The following is a 23,330-nucleotide window of genomic DNA, read 5'->3' on the forward strand; positions in this document are numbered from 1 at the left end:
TTTATATACATGTATCTACAGAGTTGGAGTCATTAGAGGAAGAAAGAAGGAGGTTTTTTTTTCAACAGGACAAGAACGAGTGGATTCTCGCATGTTAACGTTAGTAGGAACAACGCGTCGCGACACCTTGAAAATATCCGGACGATGTTGCGGGCACGTGAACCAACGCAGCATTCGCAGAATGAATGAGTCTGCGCGCGTGTGAAGAGGGTACGTTACAGTTTTTAGCCATCAAAGTTTTTGTTGAATGACCGCGTTTTTGAAAGCAATTTTCGTTAGTAAACACGAAACAACCAAGAGAACGAACAAAGACAGAAGAGACAGCCAAGAGAGTTGCTGGTAGTGCTTTGAACTAGCATATAAGAGACACGTCGAATATTATACATATATATTATATATTATATATATGTTTGTGTGTGTGTGTGTGTGTGTGTGTGTGTGAGCAGTAACAACGAGCGAAAGAGCAAAATTTATTTCACGACATTCCGATCGGGAGTTAGGTAACAATACAGTGACAAGACGTGTAAGAACAGTAACAAGAGAAACCCAGAGACAGACGAAAGAAGAGAGGCGTCTAGGTCACAGAGTAAAGATGCAGAGACAAAGAGAAGAAATTCACATCAACAGATCAGGAAAACTCAAAATTACCTTTGTCGTAGAGAGTAAAAGTAGTAATGGTGTAGTGGTGGTGGTGGTAGGATGGTTTTTTTTGGCAGGGGTTGTTTAGTGCTCACCTCTGGGGCTGGTCGACCTTGCTCCGCCCCTGTCGTCCCAGTCTTCAGGTCGAGGTCGAGGCGACAGCCTGCCACCTCCACCAACCTCCTGACCGCTTTGCACGTAGTGCACAATGGCCGAGGTTACCTCCTTTATCGAGTTCCTTACCTCTAGCTGCTGATTCGTTGTCTGCTGCTGTTGTTGTTGCTGTTGTTGTTGCTGCTGCCAACAAAAATTTCGCTTTTATTACTCTATACCTTTTTCTTATGTTTTTCCATTCTGAGGTTTAATCGAAATATATCACTTAATAACCACTTAATATTGAATTATCGAATCATGTTATCATCAATTAAGTAACTACGATAATAACTCGATATATTTGAAGAGCTATAACAAAAGTCTCGATATCAAAAAATGTAATTCGATATTAATTATTGTATATAGAGCTATACACGATTTTAAGCAGACAATTAATCATTGTTTAAACATTCATTATTGATATAACAACTAGAAAATAACGCAGTGTCGAGTGTTATGAACTAATAATCTGTTATTCACGAATTACAAAGTTTCCTCGACCGAAACCTTTATATTAGCAATTATCTTTCGATAGCATTATTCAATGCTGTGTTCGCTTTTCGTTGTAAAACTCAACTTCATATTAGCGAAATTTTCATTTAGAGTTTTTTAATCTCACCGAATTGTCAATGCTAGAAAACAGAGACACGAAATACCTTGTACAAAGCGTTGCTAAAAATAAAGAATGTCGCATATCGACATATCTTTGTCAATAAATGCAAATAGCTTGGAAGAACAAATTTAATAAAACTCTAAACGCGCACATTGTTCTAATTTCCAATAAATTTCCAAGATTATTTTCAACAGATTTTAACGTTCGTGAGAAAAAACATTTTCGCGGAAAAACTATTTCTTGGTAACGAAAAGCTGATTAAAAGTTTGAAAAGTAGGACAATGTTCGCGGCGTGGTTCGACCTTGGGGCGGAGGGGTTGTCTGTGATTCGGATAACAGTCAATTTGTACTCGAGTTGTAAAGGTCACGAGACGTCAGAATGTGGATTTCTGCCAAAATTTCTAATTATAGAGAAATCATTGCATTTGCGCGCTGTCTGCACAAATTAAAAATAAATTGGACAAAGGAAAAGCGAGATGGACGTAGGCGAGGTAGGGGTCACTCACGGTTCGAGGCTAAATGTCGCGGATTTGGGAACGATTATTCGAACGAGGAAATTCGACTAATCATCTCCGACATATTTACATCGTAAATGCAGATTTACTTCTGTTATAAATGATGAAAATATCAGTAGTATGATTATTTTGGATCTGACAACAATTTCAGAAAATGATAAATACGATAACATTAACGTCAAATATTTGCAAATAGTTACTATCATATTTTTAAAGTAGAAAGAGAATAGTTTGATCTATTACATATGTGGTAATGAAAAACGAACAACATTTTTATTAGAAAATATTACCTAAATAAGATATATTTTAAATGTATCGAATAGTAATTGTAATTTTTTAAAAGTAAAGCTGGAAAGCTGCTATGAAACGTTAAAGTTGCAATGTTAAAGAAACATGGGCGACAATGGTGTAACATGAGACTTTCAAGGTTTTTTAATACGAACCTTGTTTGCTGCTTGCAACTGGGGAAGAATACCCTGAGCAAGACGTTCTGCCGGTGTTCGCGGGTTCGTTAGCCGTTCTTGAGAACGCCAGCCCAAGTACGGCTGTCGATGATTGAAAGACGACCTTGTTGAACTCGCTGGCGAACTTCCGGCACTGTTTAGCAGGCTGGTACTCCATCTTGAGAATACAGGTGGCGTGGGACTTGGACTAAGAAGGGCACCTAAACAAATTTATCGGAACGTATTAACACATAGTCGCAACATCTTGCATAGATTTCCTTATTCTACTTTTCTGTCAAAATATGGCTGATAAAATTTGAGACACCTTGTGCAACGTTCCCAAACTTCCTGATCAGATCCTGTAAAACAATTCGTATATTCGATTCTTAGAACTGAACAGTTCTCAACAAATACAAATAAATATAGACGTAATTATTATGGTAATATCCCGATACGGTGTTGGCGTCTTGACTCGTTTTACAAGCGAGTTTGTTACTTGATCCGGATTTGAAATGGATTATGTTGGAAGACTTTGATCGATGATTTTGCACGTTGAATAATACGTTGCCCGGGAACTTTTCAGCGACAGAATAAAAGCTTGACAGCTGTCTTACATTGACGTTACCAGCGAGCTGCTACGAAGGTATTCGAGCTCGATGTTACTGGGAGTGAAACACGTTTTGTGTATGCTCCCAGAGATAGGCGTAGCAATTCCATTCCTTTGTTCTTGGTGTCAATTAGTAGAGAGACTTTAGAAAAAACTTGAAGTAGTCGGTAAATATTACTGGGTAAAAATAATATTGCAAATTTGTTTCTTCGAATGAATGTAGCCTCTCATATCGCAAAAATAGGGTTAAGAATAACGTTAAGATATGGCAATTCTATTTTTAAGCTTCTAGAAACATCAAACTAATTCTGTAAAAACTAAACTCTTTTTAAAATCTAAACTTTAACTTTCACAATGAACAAGTTATGCGAGAATTTAAAAAATTTATCTCAAATTATTTAGAAAGATTTATATCATCAGGTCTGTATTTAAAAAAAAAACATAATAAAAAAAGAATTTCGTTTGTCAATTACGAGTTTTCTTAAGATCAGAAGGAACAACGAAAATCAATACGAAAGATGCAATAACAATCAAAAGAAGAAGGGAAGAAGAGGGGAAGATTAATAAAATTTATAATCTTTTAAAAAACTACAAAAGATAATCTTCCATAAATCTGTTAAAATCAAAACTGCCGAGAGCATGGTGAATCGTGGTCAGATGTCATTTAAAAAAAGTGTCTCAACGAACTTTGCCCTTTTCAGACTACCAACCGAGCATCAGATCCGCGCCAGCAGCTCATGTTGGCACCAGCCCTTTAAATCTGGTAATTAGAGCCCTCCCTTAACAAATCGCATTCTCTCGTTAGAAACGTCCTTGAACGTTTCCCAGCCACCCTGCGAAAGAAGGGATCTGCGCTGCTATTGCAGTCAGCCAACAACGTGGCGGGATAGACCTCGACTTTGTCGTTAGCAGACGACTACCCGGCAAGGCCGAATTAATCGAGTTAACCTACCCTGCTAAATTTATTAGCCACTTCCTATTAGCAGTCACTCACCGTAGCCAGAGAATATCCGCGAGACTATGTCGCTTGAGAAGCGAGACAGATGCAGACACGAGGATAAATGAAATTGGCCGATACTCGGCTCTCGTTACGTGCTAATTTCGGACGTTGCTCGCCTTTTCATTCGAAGAAGAGTTCGATTTGCTCGGTATTGCGCCGTTTCATTGCGAATCGTTCCCAATGGGCAGCTATTGTGCCCTCTTTTTCTTTCGCTCATAACATTTCGAAGAACTTGATATCAACTTTTGGCTACTTTCCGTTCGTATTAAACTGTTTTCCAACTGCAGTGAGGAGATCGGGGAGAAGTTTTTGTCTTGGGGGCAAATAAAGTGTGAAGCGAGAAAGCAGAAAGAATTAAATTAAAGATAGGAAAGGAAATTAAGAAAAAACGATATGTAATGTTTGGCAAGCACGTATTCACGAATTCCTTTATACTAACATAAAGCATCGTAAAGAACTGCATTAAAATTTGTGGTATTCCAGATATAATAAATACTACGTTTAATATTCTTTGATTTCTTTTTACAGCAAAAGAAATTGTATATCTCAAGGAAGATTGTGAGAAATTATATTTGTTATGTCTGAAGCGTTAAGAGAATCTTCTTTAGGAGATCCTTATACCAGTCAATGTTATATAATTTCAAAGCAAGAGCCATTAAACTCTCTCGCAAAAAAGAGCTTTTACGGAGTAATATCTTTAGAAGTCTGCATTCACTTCTGAATAATCGTGAATAAATATTCAAAAGATGTTGCACAAAGTAATATTGAGCTCTGTGATATATAATCTTAAAGCTTTGTGCTTTAATGTTTGTTCACGGCATTTGAGGACTCGTACTCGAGTGTTTGTTCATTTATTTTTCTATAATCCTCAGAAATATCTTAAATAAAAACGAACAAACTCACGAACAAGAAAGATTAATATAAAAAGATCATTAAGGGGATGCTTACCTGTAGTCGGCTGTCTATTGGAAGACGATGAAAGGGACGAGAGGGAAGTGGTTTTCGAGCCCAATGCACGCCATCCTCCGTGTTGCGACGCGTCGGAGTGCCTCTTTAAGCGGAAACCATCGCGAGCCGCGGGAGAATTCTTGTACCAATCCGGGACGTTCAGTCGTTGCAGAGACCTCTGCACTCTGAGTTCGTGCTCGCTGGGCACGCGTTCGCCAACTTTCTGCAACTCGTTCTCCGGCGGCTGTAAAGTAACAATTTTTTTTCATCAGTAAATTCGTGCAATTATTCCTACTTTATAATCTGGAGAATTTACAATTTCTTTTCATTATAAGCAGAGGGACGATTTGAGACAATTTAAAATTTGCACTGTGTTACAGATGTGGCAACAAAGAATTACTATGAATTTTTAAAAATATACTGTGAATTTTACGTAGATATACCGTGTAAACATACCAGCTGAAAATTTACATACAACGTTGAAATTATTCGCTCTAATTTATTCAATTATTCTTAGCAAAATACCCTATTAAACATATCCCATATATTAAACGTGAGAACCTCGCGATCCTGTTTATGACTTTCATGATACGTAATTCACGTTCGAGTAACGTAATCGTTGTTTTTCGATGAGGTCTTTTTTCTCACAATTGACTATAATGAACGAAAGCAACATGTATATATAATCTGTCTCTATTACATGCTTGAATTTCTTGCCCGTTAAATATTTTGTAATTCTATTAATATATTACTGAAAAGGTGCACGTTGTTTCGAAGCACAAAAATCATTTTAAATTCCGTGGAGCATTGCTCCATCTTCTACGCAATTTTGTAAATTATATTCAAGCTCTCCAGTAATATCTTTTGCTACAATACTTTATGTCGTAATTTAATAACAGAAGAATACTACAGAATATTACAGATATTACGTAAGACCTTACAAAACTCTTTGAAATTACATAAAGTGTAGGTGTAAAGTACTACGAATAAATACGTAACATTTCTGCTATGAATAAAGTTACCTACTTATATAATATTCTTATAGTACAATAATTTCGATAGAACTTTTGCTCTCTTTTAGATTTTAGTACAAGAGAAGTAAATAAATGTTGAAATACATTTCATAATATTAGATTGAATATTACATTTAGAATAGTCAAATATATATATATTTAATATTAAATAAATATAAATATATGAAACACGTAGTTTCTAAGCGTATACAACGTTAGAAATTATACAGAATTAAAGACACGAATCGATGGCCCAACACATCATGGTCAAACGACGCCAGGGAAGTAATCAAGGCCGACTGAAATATCCAATACGCACTCATTGGAAAGCACTACTCGGGAGAATAACCGTTTAAAAGCGTTTTCCAATGTCACGGAGCTTGCGTGCTAGGGCGGATGAGCACGCGGAAAATGATCGATCAATTTTCCTGCTGGAAATGCGGGGGCGTAGCTTCGGTAGAATGAGGCAACCTCATAGGATACCTGCGTTGAAGGCCAAATGAAAGGTAGAATGAAATCGTCGATTGTGATTCCCGTGTGGGAAGCGCATGGAAGTCAAGCGATTTTAAATAAGGTCAGATGGTTCTTTGTGGTTTATGTTTTTATATAAACCCTGGAGCGAAACTGAACAATAAAATAATGTTTTCTGTATGTGACTATGTATGTTGGCATGATTGTTTCCTCGCAATTTTTAAAATACTTTGTTCGCATATAGGAACTCGAATATCTACATATAATTAATGAACAAATATCTGATTAATACAAGATAACATTTAAATCGAACTTGTTGATCATTTGTGTCTTTTGTAGAGATACTTAAAGACTTTAGATACTTGAAATATAGCTTCGCCCAGTTGCACGAAGCAGTCTGTATCATATCTGTAGAGGTTAAAACTTAACATTTCCTTCCAAAAAAGCAAGATACATATCTAAATCGTACAGACAACATAAAACTATCTCTCACTATGCTGTGGTATAAATAAATGAACAAATAAATAAATAAATTTATATGATTTACAGTCAATAAAATTAGATACGTACAGACCTGTAATGCTGATTCTTCGATGTAATCTTTTAACATTTCTTCAGTTGTTAACGTGTCAAACAAGCTAACAATCCTTTCAAAATCGATCATGGTCTTTAACCTTAACTCGGCTGAAGCTCTCTCCAGTCATACAACGACGTTCGTACGATCGATATGACACGTGAACACGGTTGTATGTTAACTCGGCCATTAGCATTGCCAATGTCTCGTCGTATTTCAATGAATTCGTTCCGAGGGATTGAAAGGTGATCTTAACGCGCCCATTGTAGAGATTTGTATAGGGCATAGGGTGTTGCAGAAGTAAAGACCAACAAACTCTACTATTCCAAAATTTCCAATCTCCTTCTTGATTTAATCTATTATTGTGGTATATTCAATATATTTTTAATATAAGAAATATTAACATTCATCAAAATATTATTATAATGAATATGAAACTTCCAACCAAACACTTTACTTTTACAATACCCTTCCTATTTTTCGTTAACTTTAGATCCACTTTATGGTTAATTAAAAATATCGAATATCCGTCTAACTTATTTAGGGAATAATAATATAATTTTTGTTCGAGACGATACAACGTACAGAAGAAAAAGGATATATCGATGTCAATAAGGAAAAGCGTGAAAGAGACAAAGTCGTATCGAAGCAGCACGCATTCCAAGATAGCATTGTCCTGCACGCACAAGTGAAATGCATAACGACGAGCTCTGTGAGTGTTCGCGTGAAATTTCCATATGGCATACAAAGACGCTAACGGGACCTAATGCCGTTGAAAAACAAAGGATAGACAGAGGAACGCGTGGCAGGCCTACGCACGTCGTGTACTCCTTTGGTTATATTAACGTTCCAACAACGGTTTACCATATGCGTGCTCATGAGAACGGAGAGCTTGCTCGAATGGCAAAAAGTTATTTTCAGCCTGCAACTTCGTCGAACAAACTAACTGGCTGAGACTCTTTCCAGTGACGATCAACTAGGTCGTTTTTACACCATCTTTATATTTTTACGACCCAATCGTTTCCTATTAAATTCATACTGTTAAATTCGAAAAATTTTGTTTGAAAATTTTTCAAAAAGAGTAAAAATTTCCCGTCTTTTCGATGCAAGCGAAACTTCTCCGTAATTAAAGGGTTAATACAACGTATTTTACATAGATGAAAATACTAAATTAAAGACGAGGATCATAATAATTACCAATTCAAATAAGACAGAAAATTTGAAAATTCCACGTAAAGATGAGAGAACGGAGCATCGTTCAAAAAAGGTCAAGGCAAGATGGAAGAGAACGGAAACCAGTATACAGAGATAGAAGGGGATTCTTTCGGCCAATGTATACCTAGTTCTTAAGGGTGACCGCGACGCCCGATGAGAACGGCTTCAACCATTAACGGTCGATAGTTGCTCAACTGCAAAATGAATACCGATTATAAACCATAGTGGATATTGACGTCCATTTGCAATCGTGATCATTGCGGATGCCCAGCATGAACGCGATGAAAAACTGTATACGATCACCATATATAACGAGGGCTATGTTAAGAAAGATAGAAAGAATATATCACACCCACCTAATATTTTACAACGAAAGCCAGCGTGCTAGCTAAAGTTCTTGCACGCGATAGGACGAGACGGTAGTTGGAAACGCTTCAAAGGGAAATTTAATGCGTATGTACTTGTATAGATAGCTATATGTGCCTACGTGTCAACGCGACTACATGTCCGGACGCATTAATTCTGTTACGTTCTCTGGGTCACTTTTGGTCCAATCTCTTTTCTCTATCGTTCGAATAAATTTCGTAAGTTTAAGAAGAATACGAAAAAATTTGTAATTTGTACGTATATATAATAAAATGTACGTAATTTCAAAAATGTTAAAGTTTTTCTTCAAATATTAAAAGGCTTTTGTTTGCTAAAATGAAAGCGATATTTACTTACTAGTAAAGTAAGCGAGCGATTTCGAGGCACGATGAAATGTCACAGTTTCTCGGTAACGCATCGTTCCTCGAAGCTGACGGAATGCTATTGGCAAGAAACGCGGGACACCCGCATTTCCGCGTCTGCGAGCAACGAGCAGCAGTGGTCAGTAAGGCTGAACCACGGTTTCCAAGTGCAACAGTAAGCGTTACGTAATACGCGTTGGCTCGTTTCGAATGTCAGAATATCGGGGGCTGACGCGGTGACAGACAGTAATTTCAATTACTTTACGACGTACTTTGCGCTGCGCGTCTCTGCCGTGTCTTTTTCTATTCTTACGCTCCCCGGTTGGCATCCGTGTCGGCAATTGACGCAAATTAGGGGAAAGCCACGTTAAAGACAGACGCTACATCCGCCATTAGAGCGGCCAAAGACCTCGCTGATGGCTTCTACGCCGCGGTAAGTAAGTACATGTGCATCCGCGATGCTTCGCGACGCCTGTCTTGCATTTGCGCCGCTTTGCCATCTTCTCAGGGACCATAATGTGCCGGATATGTATTGCGTCTCGAGGATGCTGCTCGCCATTGTGCTCTAAATTTGCTTCACCATCCGATCGAGGCGAATCGATTGGACGCTGATATTATCGAAGCCTTTAAAGTTGGTTTCCAAGCGTGTCCGCGAAGGTGCTGGGCACATACACGACTGCTCACAAGTATCCGGATAGTTTGGTTAATTTTTTTTGGTAACGATACGTGAATGTTACGAAAATATACAACGTGCCTCATAGTTTAACCACCTAAACTTTGTCAATATATTCCATGGGTATAGTGGAGCAAAAAATATTATAGAGCGCACCTGTATCGATATTGTTATTAGGTTGATAGCATCAATTAAGGGCTAATGTCGCTCAGAGGTTGCGATAACTTTGTTCAAAGTCGATGCGACTAATTTTACGGTCCATTAATGCGAAAGTCTTTCACGTTCGAGGCACGACGTAGCAATAAAGCAAGTTCGAAGCAACACGTCAAAGGGGACGAAGCGGTTCATTTTGCGAAGCGAAATCATTTCTTAGAAGCAAAGTGGATGGTAACGAGTAAACAGCCTAATGAAGTTACAGCTCGCATCGGTGCGGCGAAAGTTCAACGAACGCTTCTTTCTCCGCTTAAACTTTTTGCGTTTACTCGCGTCTTATTCGGGCTTGAGAAGAAAGAATATATTATAGTTCGTCGGATAGATGAACGATTAGGTTACGATTAGGAATTTTCTACCTATAGATCATTGAAGAAAACTTTTGTACATGTGTACAAAAGTGCGTATAGACGTATCGTCTTCATAATTTTATTTAATTCTATAAGAAGAAGCTTCGTGCTTTGATCCGTACAAGCAAAGTCAGAGAAAGAGAGAAATAGATGTTAGATTTTCAGACTGATAGAAACTAAAGGAAAAATTGTTTCTCCTTGTGTTTGAATCCAAGGAATTAATTGCGTGAGTCATTTGGCAGAATCACTCAAGTACCGTATTTACCTTGTAATGATGTAAGAAACTCTATACGCATATTTTGTCGATTCTGATGCAAGTCACACGCAGCCTTATTTAACCGCATATTTCACTCGCATGTATCACACAACGATAGCTCAGTAATTATGGTAAATATCAGCTTTCTATTTGCAAATACCTATGGTGATTGATCGCTGCGCAATATGCTTCAATGGATACCATATGAGGTCGCAGAAGTGTTGGCAGGAAAAAATTTAATATAGCCAGGGATGTATCGAAGGCGTATCGATCGTACGACCAACTAACGCACGCAGCAACTTTACGACCAAGTATCTTCTACGTGAGTAACATTCATTTCGAAATGCTCGAGGTTGAATCGTACAATATAAATATATATATATGTTGAGTTCAATGTGGAATTACACTGAGTGACGGAAGTGTAGATATTTAAAGTGAAAATTAGATAGCAAAAATACAAAGAAATAGTTGAAGTATGTAATCTGAGAAAGTAAACATTTTATGACTATACGTCTGTAGTTAAAATTGTTAATTAAAATATTAGTTCTCAAAAATAGTAGATGTTTCGTCCGTATCGTAAAGCTACGGTCATTAATAAAAGTCAAAGGGGAATGAAAAAATCCGTAAATTCCACCGTAATGGGGGATCAATGGCGGTGTTACGCGCCCCTAGTGCATGCGACACTGCACGTGGCAACGCTAGCTGTAGTTGTAGTTGCACGTGGGCTGAAAGCCCAAGAGCGCCCACACATTACGGATTCTCATTCGGCCTTCGAGGAACATACCTACGTGGTATTCACACTTGCCACTTTCACGTGTACGTCCTGCCCACTATACCTAGCTCCTGTCACTTTATTGCTAGCATTGTACTCGGCAAGTTACAAAAAGTAATTTCGCAAAAATAGGCGGAGGAAAACGTTGTTGATGGCTTGAAAAATAAGCATAGAAATTAAAATACCCACCCAAATCATTCTTCGTTTCAATTTGGAATATCTCGATTTGTCTCAATCAGTTGAAACGGCGCGAAATCAATATTTTCCTTAAAATCCTTGTGTAAATTTTAAGGAATATATAAACTTGGTAGCAATTTCGTTATACATAATTTGTTCAAATTTTAAAGATCTTCTGACAACTCGATCAAAGTTGTACAAAATAATCTTCCTTTGTGACTTTCTCAATCATGCTTTCTCACGACTTTCAGTATGTATTTCTAACTTGCTTAGAAGATCTGCGCCAAGAACAACTCGTTAACTTGGAAATTTCATCCGTTTTTCGAACAATTCCACGGCATGATAACGACGCACGCTGGCTGTACGTTGAAAGCTATTCAAAAGGAGCGCGTCCCTTTGTCGAAGTCGCTCTCCTCGCGAGTCGTTCCGTCCACCGACTGCTTTCTGTATCCGATAGATTCGACCCAGTTCTCGTCCCATATTCTGGGGCTGAGCTGAGTCTTCTTCATTGAAGGGTTACGAGGTCAATTATTTAATCGGAATTATCTTCCCAAGAATAGAATATCGCAATTGTGAAATACATAAAACTGAATGTTCGATGTCTGAAACGCAATGAAAATGTAATACCCTAAGTAAGACTAAAGACACATAACCGTGATCCAAACCGTCGAACCTTTCTCTGAGTTCCTTTCACCTGACAGGTGCAGCCGCGTGTAATGGCTGATGTGTGCACGCAAGTGCAGGTGCAGAGATACGAGTCGATTCGTAGCGAGGTACGGAAAAGGCGGCATGATTTCGTTGTGGCTTACGCGAGACGAGATAAATGACTGTTGGCTAGGCGCAGCAGCGTTTCGCAAACGAAACCGGAAATTTGGCCCGCCTTCCGACCGGTGAGCAGTTCTGCAACATCGTCGAAGGACGAGCATACGTATTCATAGAATTGCCAGAACTTTCATGCTAGACAGTCGGAAGCTGCTTGTCCGAGCTGGCTCGTTATCGTTTCTTTTTTAGGCATCCGAGATACGAAAAGTATGCCGATTTGAGATAAATTGTCGAAGCTGACAAGAAAATTTTCTATAAGTAAAGACTGATTTAGTCACTGGTGAAAAATCTGCTGGAAGTAATAAAAAATGCATTATCGTGAAAAAAAGTACTCACATAGTGGAGAATCGCTAGATTGATCGAGGATATCTATATTTATATAAGCTATTACAAAGAAATGATCTAAGGTAGGTGGTTCTCAACCAGTTGTCAACCAGTAGTCAACCAGTATATAACACGCGAGAGGTAGTTGAATGATACGTAGATAATTTGTAAAATACACACAACACGTAAACTACACTAACAACGGAGCGTTTTCAATTACTGAAATATGTATTTATGATAAGACAAGGACATCGTTACAACGTTATAACGATGCAACTGCGCAGTTGTGCAAACAAAGCAACCTTTTCTCCTTTAATTAGCGAATAGAACATTCGAGTTTCACAACACATTTTAGAAATGAATTATTGAATTTATAGAAGTAAGCACATTGCGATCTATAACAGGCTGATACACGTAATTAGAAATGTTGAAACGAATCTGACAGAAGAAATCTAGAATCATAAAGTGTCCAAGCAGAAGTCCAACGTTAGCAGGTGTTTTTGTGGGAGCCTTCGGCATTCCTAACTAGTCTGAAGTTTAATGATCTCCGTTTCGCAAGAGCAAAAGACCTACGCATGATTTGTAAGGAACATACAGAATTACTATATAAATCAAGCGTGTTTATCAAAAGTTTAAACAGAATTTTGCAAAAAAGTTCGTTAACAAGGACAATATGATATACGACAAGAGTGATTCCGACAAATTCTATAAAATTTATTGTTACTTGTTAGAGAGAAGAATAAATTACTGACACAAAGAGAAAGAGGTCGATAGATTAAGAATAAAACATATAAAAAAAATTAGTTTTCGTACTAATTTATCTCCAACTTAAAATTATGTCGTTCTCACAAAATGCGATGTTCTCGTCATTATCATCATTGACGATGTATTTTCCACATGATACAAGATAGAACTCTTTGAATTCTATTTTGAACAACCTCGTCCCATTCATCGATCAATATCTCTCGCTAAAGTCTGCCTAAAACACCGACGACGACCTTTTTTTCGCTCAAAGAAATTCATGTCAGTCGCGGCAAGGTACATACAAACGTACGAAAGAGCGTTCCTAACGAGCGAAGCCACTCGTGGTCGAGCACGAAACAACCGACACTTTACTTGTGCTTTGCACGAAAATCAAGCCGGAGACCGGAGATTAACGGCGCGCGTAACGCGAATACTTCCGTGCCGACATCATCGTCCATGAACGCGTCATTCAAATAAGCTGCCTGTCACGTTTCGACTTGATAACCGTCAACTTTATTCCATTCAGAGCTTAATCTCGAGGTTCGGTGAGAAATGCTCGCACTCACATTGTCTGCATTCAGTTAGTTCACGTACTTGCCACGTGATAATCACAGGACGATCACCTTTAAGCTCATGCGACTTGTTGTTTCTTTCATGATTTATTTGGATATAAATATTATAGTTTTAAACGTAAGTATAGAATTAATAATTTAACGACGATATTGCAAACAGATTTAAATGACTCCGTTAAAAAGAAACTGCAGTTGTACTATCTCGTAAATACACCTACAGTTAGCTATAGTACAGTAAAATGTGTGAAATAACGTGATAAAGCTATGACCTGGTTCTTAAGAATAAGAATAAAATATTAATTATTCTTAAAGATAAGTAGGTATCTAAAAAAAAAGTAGGTAATCGTCCCGTAAGTAGGTAAAATGATTTATCTTAAATAAAATGTTATTTGTTGATACTGTAATTTGTTGTTTGTTGGAGTCATAAAGTCATTATTACACCTAATAACATCATATTTGTTTTTATCCAAAAGTTAATTCTTCTATACCTGCATAACTATATCGCGGCGTACAGGAACCAGAACACATACTTGTGTATGTATACATAAGTGTAAGTCCAACACCGAGTTATCCCGACTCGACTGCCAGTGTTCGCCGATCAATACGGCATGCCTGAAGAACAAAGAGATCAGAAAGGAGGAAAAGAGAAAAAGAGATAGTACAGTATTGTTAAATCAGTGGATACCAGCACTAGGATATGGCACTTGAAATCGTCGATTTCAAACTCTCTCCTATGCCAACCATTACGCCGCCAACCAACATACAAAAAATATTCTTCACTTTCGAATGCACCAGCTGCCTCTTGTAAATCGACCGTTTACCCCTTTGAATTCGATAAGATCAGCAAGCTGCTGGGAATACCCTTTTCTGAGCAACGAAAGTCAATCTTTTTTAATATCCTGGGATGAGTTCACTGAAATTCCACAGAGAGAACTATGAAGCGATTGATCACGAGCCGAGTGAGGAAAAAGTGAAAAATGGCAGGCGTTTATTTATGAATTCCAACTCTAAATATTTTCTTTCCTTGTATCCATATTGCATATTATTATAACAGAAAGTTGGGAAAGTTTCTGTCTAAAGTTTGGTTACCTAAATACCGCACAATTGAATTAATGTTACCACTACAATTTTACAAGTCATAGGTTATAAGTAGGCTACGAATGTTTATGCAAATGTATGTTTTTCTAAAGAAATGGAATGTAAGCAAGACGAATGCCTACATAAGTAATTTTCAAGAGTTATTAAAGCATCGCGTTTTTGCATCTGCATAGTTTAAAAGTTATTTGCACACGAAAATTCACTCGCGTTTATAGTCTTCTAATTAAAAAGGCTTGGATAGAAGTGATTCCACTTGCCATTACGCGTAATTTTTAGTTTTTAAACTCTCTAAAAGCATCCACTCGTATTTCTTTCTATTTCTTCAAACTTTTAGCATAATTACAACGAAAAAGCACGCGAATGTAACAGTTTTCCACGCAATTTATCACAAAAGATTAAAATTTAAAAAAAGGACCGCCTCAGAATTCTTTATACCGTATCTGTATCATATCATATATCCGAGGATGCAGCTTTAATTTCTTTTTTTATTATATCGATGATTTCTCTCTTTTCCCAGTCAGCAAGCTCCCGAGGATATAAATTAAATTTTCCTCGCTCATATAAATTTAATACAATCTCTATTTTGGCAATCTCTGTTTCTTTTTTAAAAGAACTAACTCTAAAAGATGACGATCAGTTTGAATAGAGGAACTTCTCGCGACATAACAAATGCGCCAAAATTGGAAACATTTAGGTAAAATACACGTAATAACAAAATTTTCGAGTCTCAATACTTTTGTCCCGACGAAAACGGATTTCTATGTGTATTTTACCTTTTTTTTTTTTTATTACGGATATTTTTAAAATTCATGATCCACGATGCACTTAAACATTAGAGTCGATGGTTATATTTTACAAAAAAAACAAACATTTTACAAAGAATTTTGCACGAAAATGCCAGCTCCGCTAATACTTTTGTTTGGTACGGTACATATATACAATTCAACAATCAGTAATTTGAGAGAATCGAGTTAATATATTGAAAAAGAGTTGTAAGTGTACGAACAACATCTAGCGTGCGAATTTATTTCAATCAAACGAATAATATTACAGAAAAACCTGCCTAATATTTGGTTCCGTCGAACGAGATCTTAAATCAGCAGAAAGGACTCACGAAACGTCCCATTTTTCCGTGGATCGAACGAGATTGCCTCACCCTAAGCGACATCAGCTGCTTCCTATTCCTCTGCCTCTATTCTTCCCAATAGTCAGAGCGAACAGTAAACGCGTAGGGTTATCGACCCGTAGCCTCGGAGGTCGAATTCCTGGCTTTTCTTCCTCTTTCCACAGAGATCACGCTACCAACGGGTCCCTCCCGTGTCACGTTGTCCCTGCTTCCGGCAGAAACAAAAATGGCTGCCGCAGATGCTCAAAGCGTCGTGAAAACGTTCGGTTGTTCGGTTCGATCCGAGGGCGGAAAAACTTACGTAATCGTTTCGACAAGAACGTAGGTAAGCAAGAAACGAGGGGAAGAAAAAGGAAAAGGGATAACAAACGAGCAGCAAGCGACGTTGGAAAATGCGACCAAAAAAGGGAAAGAAGAGAAGCTGGCAGCGGGCCAAAGTCTAGAGGGCGCCATCGAAGCGACCTCCCAGAAAGAAGGAGAAGAAATATAGAACAGGAATTAATGTTCCCTGAATCTGGATCCCTGGTTGATGCGAATAAGTGGAAAGGGATAAAAACGGGAAGAACTTTTCAGGTTAGTAGATAAGTATTTTCGTATATCAACGTTGTTGCTACTGAAAGTACGTTTCTTCTATTGTTTATTCATGAACATGTATCGCCCATTACTCGCGCGTAGCGAAACCGAAGCAATCGGGCGTTATGCAACTGCGGCAGAGCTCCGTTTATCGGAACGAAATTATAGTTACAGTTAGTGTCAGATTAACTGGACGTCTGCAGATTAAATCTACTTATACCAGATAGAAACAACGTAAGGTTTAAATCAAAATATTTTTTTATAAAGTAAGGTATTAAGTGGTGACACCTATTGATGTGACCCCGCCCAAAAGATCGTACGTATTACATATCTAGAAATCCTCATAAGATGCAAAATCTTAGAGCATCGAATTGCCAATCGTCTGCAAACCTTGATTAACAATAGGAGTCTAAAAAATATAGATCGGTTGAAGTGTTATTTCGATGAATCTCTGAACCATCTTCTTCTTAATATCTTGCACAGATATATTCAAAAGATAAGATTCTCGAAACGAAAAATCGAGGGCACAAGTTCGTTCAACGCAATTACAAGCATCGCTTAAAATACACGGACCACCGAAGTGGCTCGATCCACGTTAGTGTGAAGCCTTATGCAAGGATGATAATTTCTTCTCGCTCTGTTTATAACGTTCACCGAACATCGATCGATCGAGAACTGCGTGATGGACTAGAAACAAGCACTTTTTCCCCTCGATTCAATTACTTTTGAACAACATTTTCTATTTTTCATCAAACGTGATCTCTTTCTTTGTCTCTTGTTTCGTCTCGTGCCTATTCTTTCCTTGTGTTTCCATCGTGCAGAACTATGACTGAAAAAGAACGAAAAATGGGGGAGTATGAGTAGAAAAGCGCGATTGTACGCGCATCAAAGAGCGTTGTTCGAACGCGGTAGACTCTGTTCGAGGGAAAGTTGTAAAAAGTCTAAAAGAGTAGGCTGGTATCATTACGCGAGATTCGCTAACGCATTCAAAGAGGACGGCGCGAACGAGAATCGAACGAGTAAATTGAAATATAAGTTAGACTAATTAGCAGAAACAGTGTACATGGTGGAAAAATAAGCGTTAAAGGCAGTTAGGACATTCGCGATTTGTTCGCGCAAACGCGAGCGCGAAAAGCGCGTCGGATTTCGAGAGGAAGAGTGCGAATCGTGACAAGTGAAAGTAAATGAGGTAGAGTGTAGAGTAAATGAGACTCCACGCCGAGAGATGAATTCGAAAGTGTTTTCTTCAGTCACTGTCGTCAGCGTAGTTGTCTGCAACGAGTATACGTGCGTTCGTTTGCTTCTGGTGACTGGATTTTGTTGAAATGGGGTTACGTAGTTAGTGCCTGCGAATGACGCTTGGTTATTGAAAGACTTTTTCCCTTTCGGCATCATAATACGTTTAGAAAAAAATCAGAAATAGCAAATATTAGATCTATCGAAAAATAATAAGACAATGCAATTTGCATCGCTGTATTGCAGTCTACAATACACTATCGCGTTAAATACGCAATATTTGCCGTAAATATCGTGTACGATTAAAATTAATTACACAACAAAATTAAATTTATATCCCGTTATATTTCTGCCACATGTAACAAACGAGAAGATAAGAGGAACTTTGAAAGTCATGTCGTGCGAGATATACAAAAAGAGTTTCAAAGGCTAATAATTCTCTTCATTTATCCAATCGTCAAGGAACTTCGTGAATCGAACGATCGAAGAGGATAGCTTCCACGATGCTCGCTCATCATCGATTATAATCTTAGCGTAACCTTATAATTATCGACCCTTATTAAAAATGTAGCTTTCATTTCCACTTTGTCCAATAACTCAAAAGTTTATTACTTCTCTGAATATTAAAAAAATTCAAACTAAAGGAGCAGATCGTAAAAAAGACTAAAAGAGTTTAGCTGATTCCTCGTGACCGCAATTTCTTCAATTGTGTTGAAAATATCGAACGAGATGTAGGATATTTATCTAGAGACGTGTTTCATCGGGTCAACGTTTAGCAAAATAGAGAATCGAATGACCGCCGATCGGTCTTATTAAATGGAGCCGATTTTAACGATGCCATCAAAACGAGCGCGACGAGAAAGTGCCGAGGTCGTCGCGGAGTAATTATATCGGGGGTTGTCCTCATAGTTGCTAGATCGATGCACCTATCTTTTTACGAGTAACAGTAATAGAGTCCGCTGCCTGACTGACGAAGCAGCGGAGCGAACAAGACGTCGTCAACTGGTTCAAACGTCGTTACTGCCTCTACTCATCAACTTTGGTCATCGCCGAAGGCGTTCTTAACCTTTTCAACTACGAGTTTAAAGCTTTAAAGCTCTGTTCACATCATGTCTGACTCGTCGTTCGTGTGATACTTATTTAACGATGCATGTATCATTTTGTTTTATCATCCTTTGCAAATGGATTAAGTAATTTGTAATTTTATTCTATCTTTTCTTCTTTTATACAGAAATTTGTTAAAATAATTAATAATATACAGAAATTTGTTAAAATAATTTATCCGCAATAGAGAATTTCTATTTCCTATTACATCGGATAAAGGTAACTATCGCCCATTTGACGAAGACCACGTTGTACGTTCTTAATCTAAATTCTCAGCTTCGTTCACAGTCGACTTGATTAGGATCAACAGCGAAGCAAACTGTCCAGAGCAGTTCACGATTGGATCTAGATGGACGTATTGCGCAATAATGCTCGTTTGCGCGATGCATTTTACTGCGATCAAACTGATATTTAAAGTTATGGAAAGTGTACAGAAAAATAGCGTTTGGCTTACTTTAGAATAGCGTTTGTTAGCCAGTTGCAAATTTGTTTATGGGTTGTTTGAATAATCTTCCGATTTACGCGACTTAGTCGAATACGCACGATGTCGAAATAACGTCTAAATATCTATCTTATTTTTAATTAATTAGTTGCAAAACTTGAATTTGAACATTAATTTTTAACTGGTCAACCGAAGAATTTATCAACAAAGATTATTAAGATTATCAGAGTGGGCAAAATAACCAATTCATATTTTTCATAAAAATAGTTGCATTTTTTGAGATTTAGGTGATTGTTTGTAATACCTATCACTTTGATTTCTTTGCTACAAGTTCAATATTTTAATTGTTGGTAGCTCTGATGTTAAAAAGCATATGACGCTTTACGTCCGGAAGCTCCAAATTGCAATAATGTTCCTTCCTTAAACACCCTGTACGACTTCATATCGCGTATTGAACAATTGTTACTAGTTTGTTTCATACTGCGAAAAGGTTACTTCGATACAAATTCTAAAAGATTTATCTCGCGAATCCGTTCGCGCGAACAACGGCAAAGGTACATACAGGGTAGGACAAGCTATATGTCCGTAATGCTGATGTATGCCCGATACGTTGGCTGAAAGTCGCAGGTAAACGTCGAGATTGTGAAAGTTTTGCTCCGTTTCTTTGGCCAGTCGATAAGGGAAAATGGAGCTTTTATTATCGTTCGATATCAATGTAAAATTTCATTTGAAGCGTAAACTGCAACGCGCATGTAAGATGCAAATGTTATGTACCTCGCGATTATCTGACCATGCCGGCTTTAGACCACGTTTTAACAAATTTAAAAGTTTGCGCGTATTGTCAATAAATTATACACGAGTTGGAACTTGCACACACCGCTGACCTTGTTGCATTGGATATCGTTTGCCTACAAGATATCGGTCGAGGTATCATCGTCCTATGAAAATGGAAGATATACATATTGTGAGTTTCATAGTATGAAGTAAGTACAGCACAGTGTTGGACAAAATTATAAATTTCGTACGTTTCTGACTTTTTCATTTTCCTCGTTTCTTAAAAGTGATCGTCATCAAAATTAGCATTTGTCGTGAACGAAAGAAATAATATCGTTTGAAAATTCATAGAGATGAACCCAGTTCTAAGAACAAGATCATCCTTTATTATATGTATAACGAGTGTATATACGAAATGCTTTATATTAGTTGCTTTGTATCGTTGCTTTGTTCGACCAGTCTGATAAACCCTTTGATGCAGCCTTGTAAAGAGCAATTAAACTGCATTAACTCTCCCTGGCGAGATATTACTTCTTTGTAATCAATTTCACGACCACGAACCTTGAGCTATCCTCGTGTTACTTTTTATCACATATAATTCTTATACTTCTTCATCACATATACTTCTTTTTCCCAGTATCTAAAACTTTACAAAATTAGCAGCCGTCAAATTGTGGGATCAGCCCTCGGCGGTTTCACACTCATCTCCTGATCTAGCTGATTCCGTCGATTAAAATCGCTCGTGCAATAGCATAAAATTCAATTTCCACCGTAGCGGCCACCAAGAAATAAATTGCTTTCCCTTGCTGGCTGCATCTTTCGGATTCAAGCGTTCAAATGTGCCAATGCGCTGATAGCAAATGGTCAAAAATAAATTTAGACAGTCGTTGTAAACAAGTGCATGATAAAACCCTACAAAATAATTTGTTAAGTCTACAAAACACAGCTGAAATTCCTCTTTCCCTTGACGACTCTTCTCCGTATCTCCTATCTACAGCGCCACATTATTTTAACCATAAATCAAATTTTATATATTTTTATATATCACGTATAGCTTATGCACTACCGCATCTTTAATTTTTAATTACATACTTACGAACCAAGCCAATATGATTGCTTCACTGAATTGTTCGATCGAACGAAAAGTTCGTTCGAACGGCTAAACCGCTTTTCGTCATCGCTGAACGATCGTTTCTTCGATATCGAATGCCAGATATTACGAATGATTAAAACATGGATAAATAGTTATATTTCGCGACATGTTTTCCAATTCTGTTGAGTTTAAAATACAAACTAATGCAAGTTGGTATGATGTAGCTGCAAAAACACAATAACTGCAAAAAGAAAACAGAACGATTTGAAAATTTAGATTCGCGTGTCGTAATAATTTATTAAATTTTAGTTCCTCATTGTCAATATTCTTATAAAATTAATAATGAAACCTTAATGAAGCAGAAAAAGAGACCAATTCAATAGATCAAGTTCTTCAAGAAACATTTGAATTTTTAAGACAATCGAGCCAACGTTTTTAAATTCCATAGACAAGTGTACAATTATTATTCATAAATATCACTGAGAATTCAAAACGTTTCACTTCGAAAGTTAAAATCCATTCAATTTCAAAGTCATATGTTACTGGACTATAGGATGAACGTTTCTCACAGATATCGAGAATTGTATTGTATCGCTTGTTTTGAATTGTAGGCTTGATACAGAAATCGGTGGCGCTTCAGACCACTTAATCGAAGAAATGTCAAAGGTGAAGCCCGCACTTTACACCACACTGCAAAAGTGTACCACTCTGAAATACGTTCAAACTTACAATAGCGTTACGATATTCCAACCAATCTCAAAGTAAGCTATCAAAAACCATCGATACGCTTCGAAAGGAATATGAGAGAGAAAGTCTAATATATCTAATATCCGACTAAGGATGCGTTTGCATAATCTACTCGATACTTTATATTTTCAAAATTCCTTCAAAGCAAATTTTCTAAACCATTCGATTCAAGCTAACACGAAATTCGACCAAACGAAATTAAGAACACACCTAACTCTGTGGGATAATACGTTGGTATAATCAGATTAAAAGGCATAATCGTGTAGTACTAACTAATTTCCCCTAGTAGGTGTTCACTTAATGCTAATGAACATCACGAGAGAATCAACTAGCGGATTTAATAACCGCCGGATCGAAGTGAGTGTTATAGTTAGAAACACGCGCAAAGAAGAAGAAGAAAGAAACCTGAAAAGAAACACGTTCGATCGTGCAGCGATCGCGATGAAGACCTCGCTCGACTTTCCGCGAGGCTTTTACCATTTAATCTACACTCTGCATCAGACCACATCGTGTATCGCGTAATTCTTTTCGGAATTAAATTCTGCTAGATAGTCGCATTAGTTTGCAATAAAACAGATAGCTGTATTTGTTAAGGTGGCTATCACGTTTTCCGCGATACGATATCACGTGCGATATTACTTACGTTACATCACGTTTAACCGCTTATCAAGATTAGTTACTGATAATGATACACAGGAGCACCTCGTACTATCGTTAATAACATATTGCTTGTTATTAATTAAATTAACGAGCTAACGAAAGTATAATAATAATTCACGCCCTTGACTCAATAACCTCCGATGAATAGTGTACACATTGGCACAAACAAGTACTTGTACCCGACAAACTCGTCGTCGATGAATCCTTACTAACTCTAAACGTTTAAGAAACGACGACAAACGATCCTTGAAATATCTGAAAAGTACTCGTACGTATCTAATAACATACCTACAAACGGAAGGTACGATCGATGTTACCATATGCTACCGATGCAACCCTCTCGGAGGACAATTAGCACCAAGCTCGTCCTTGTAACAGAACATTCTATTAATTAGGCCGGCCCTGGCGTGCCCATCCTTCGTCTTTAACGTATTTATCGCAAACAGTCTCTTGCTACCCAAGATCGACCTACGTCTAACTTAAATCGTCCAACGCGTTTCCGTCTCTACACTCTAATCCTAATGAACGACGATCCAGCGATCGAGTGTCACGAAGGCGACACGAAGACGCTGTGTGACTCGCAACCAGCGCAGCGGTTCCAATCAGGAGTACTGGTTGACAAACTATGACAGCAAGGGAAAGAGGAACGGAGAGGCAG

At 37.7% G+C, this 23,330-nt stretch overlaps 1 protein-coding gene across 12 annotated transcripts in view; it reads right to left on the minus strand.

Annotated features, from left to right (window-relative positions):
• LOC117237485 overlaps nt 1-23,330 on the minus strand; it is a 72,711-nt gene that overhangs the window by 19,159 nt on the left and 30,222 nt on the right. For 9 of the 12 annotated variants that reach the window (XM_033501494.1, XM_033501503.1, XM_033501500.1 and 6 more), the window contains 3 exons: nt 4,919-5,162; nt 2,364-2,584; nt 735-939 (listed from right to left, as the gene is read on the minus strand). In XM_033501494.1, the coding sequence (XP_033357385.1) occupies nt 735-939; nt 2,364-2,584; nt 4,919-5,162 (670 nt within the window). The remainder of the gene's footprint in view (nt 1-734; nt 940-2,363; nt 2,585-4,918; nt 5,163-23,330) is intronic. The other 3 variants (XM_033501499.1, XM_033501495.1, XM_033501496.1) reach the window with 2 other exon arrangements.

Source organism: Bombus vosnesenskii, unplaced genomic scaffold (genome assembly GCF_011952255.1).
Source record: "Bombus vosnesenskii isolate JDL3184/JDL3185 unplaced genomic scaffold, Bvos_JDL3184-5_v1.1 scf7180000013379, whole genome shotgun sequence".
NCBI lineage: Eukaryota > Metazoa > Arthropoda > Insecta > Hymenoptera > Apidae > Bombus > Bombus vosnesenskii.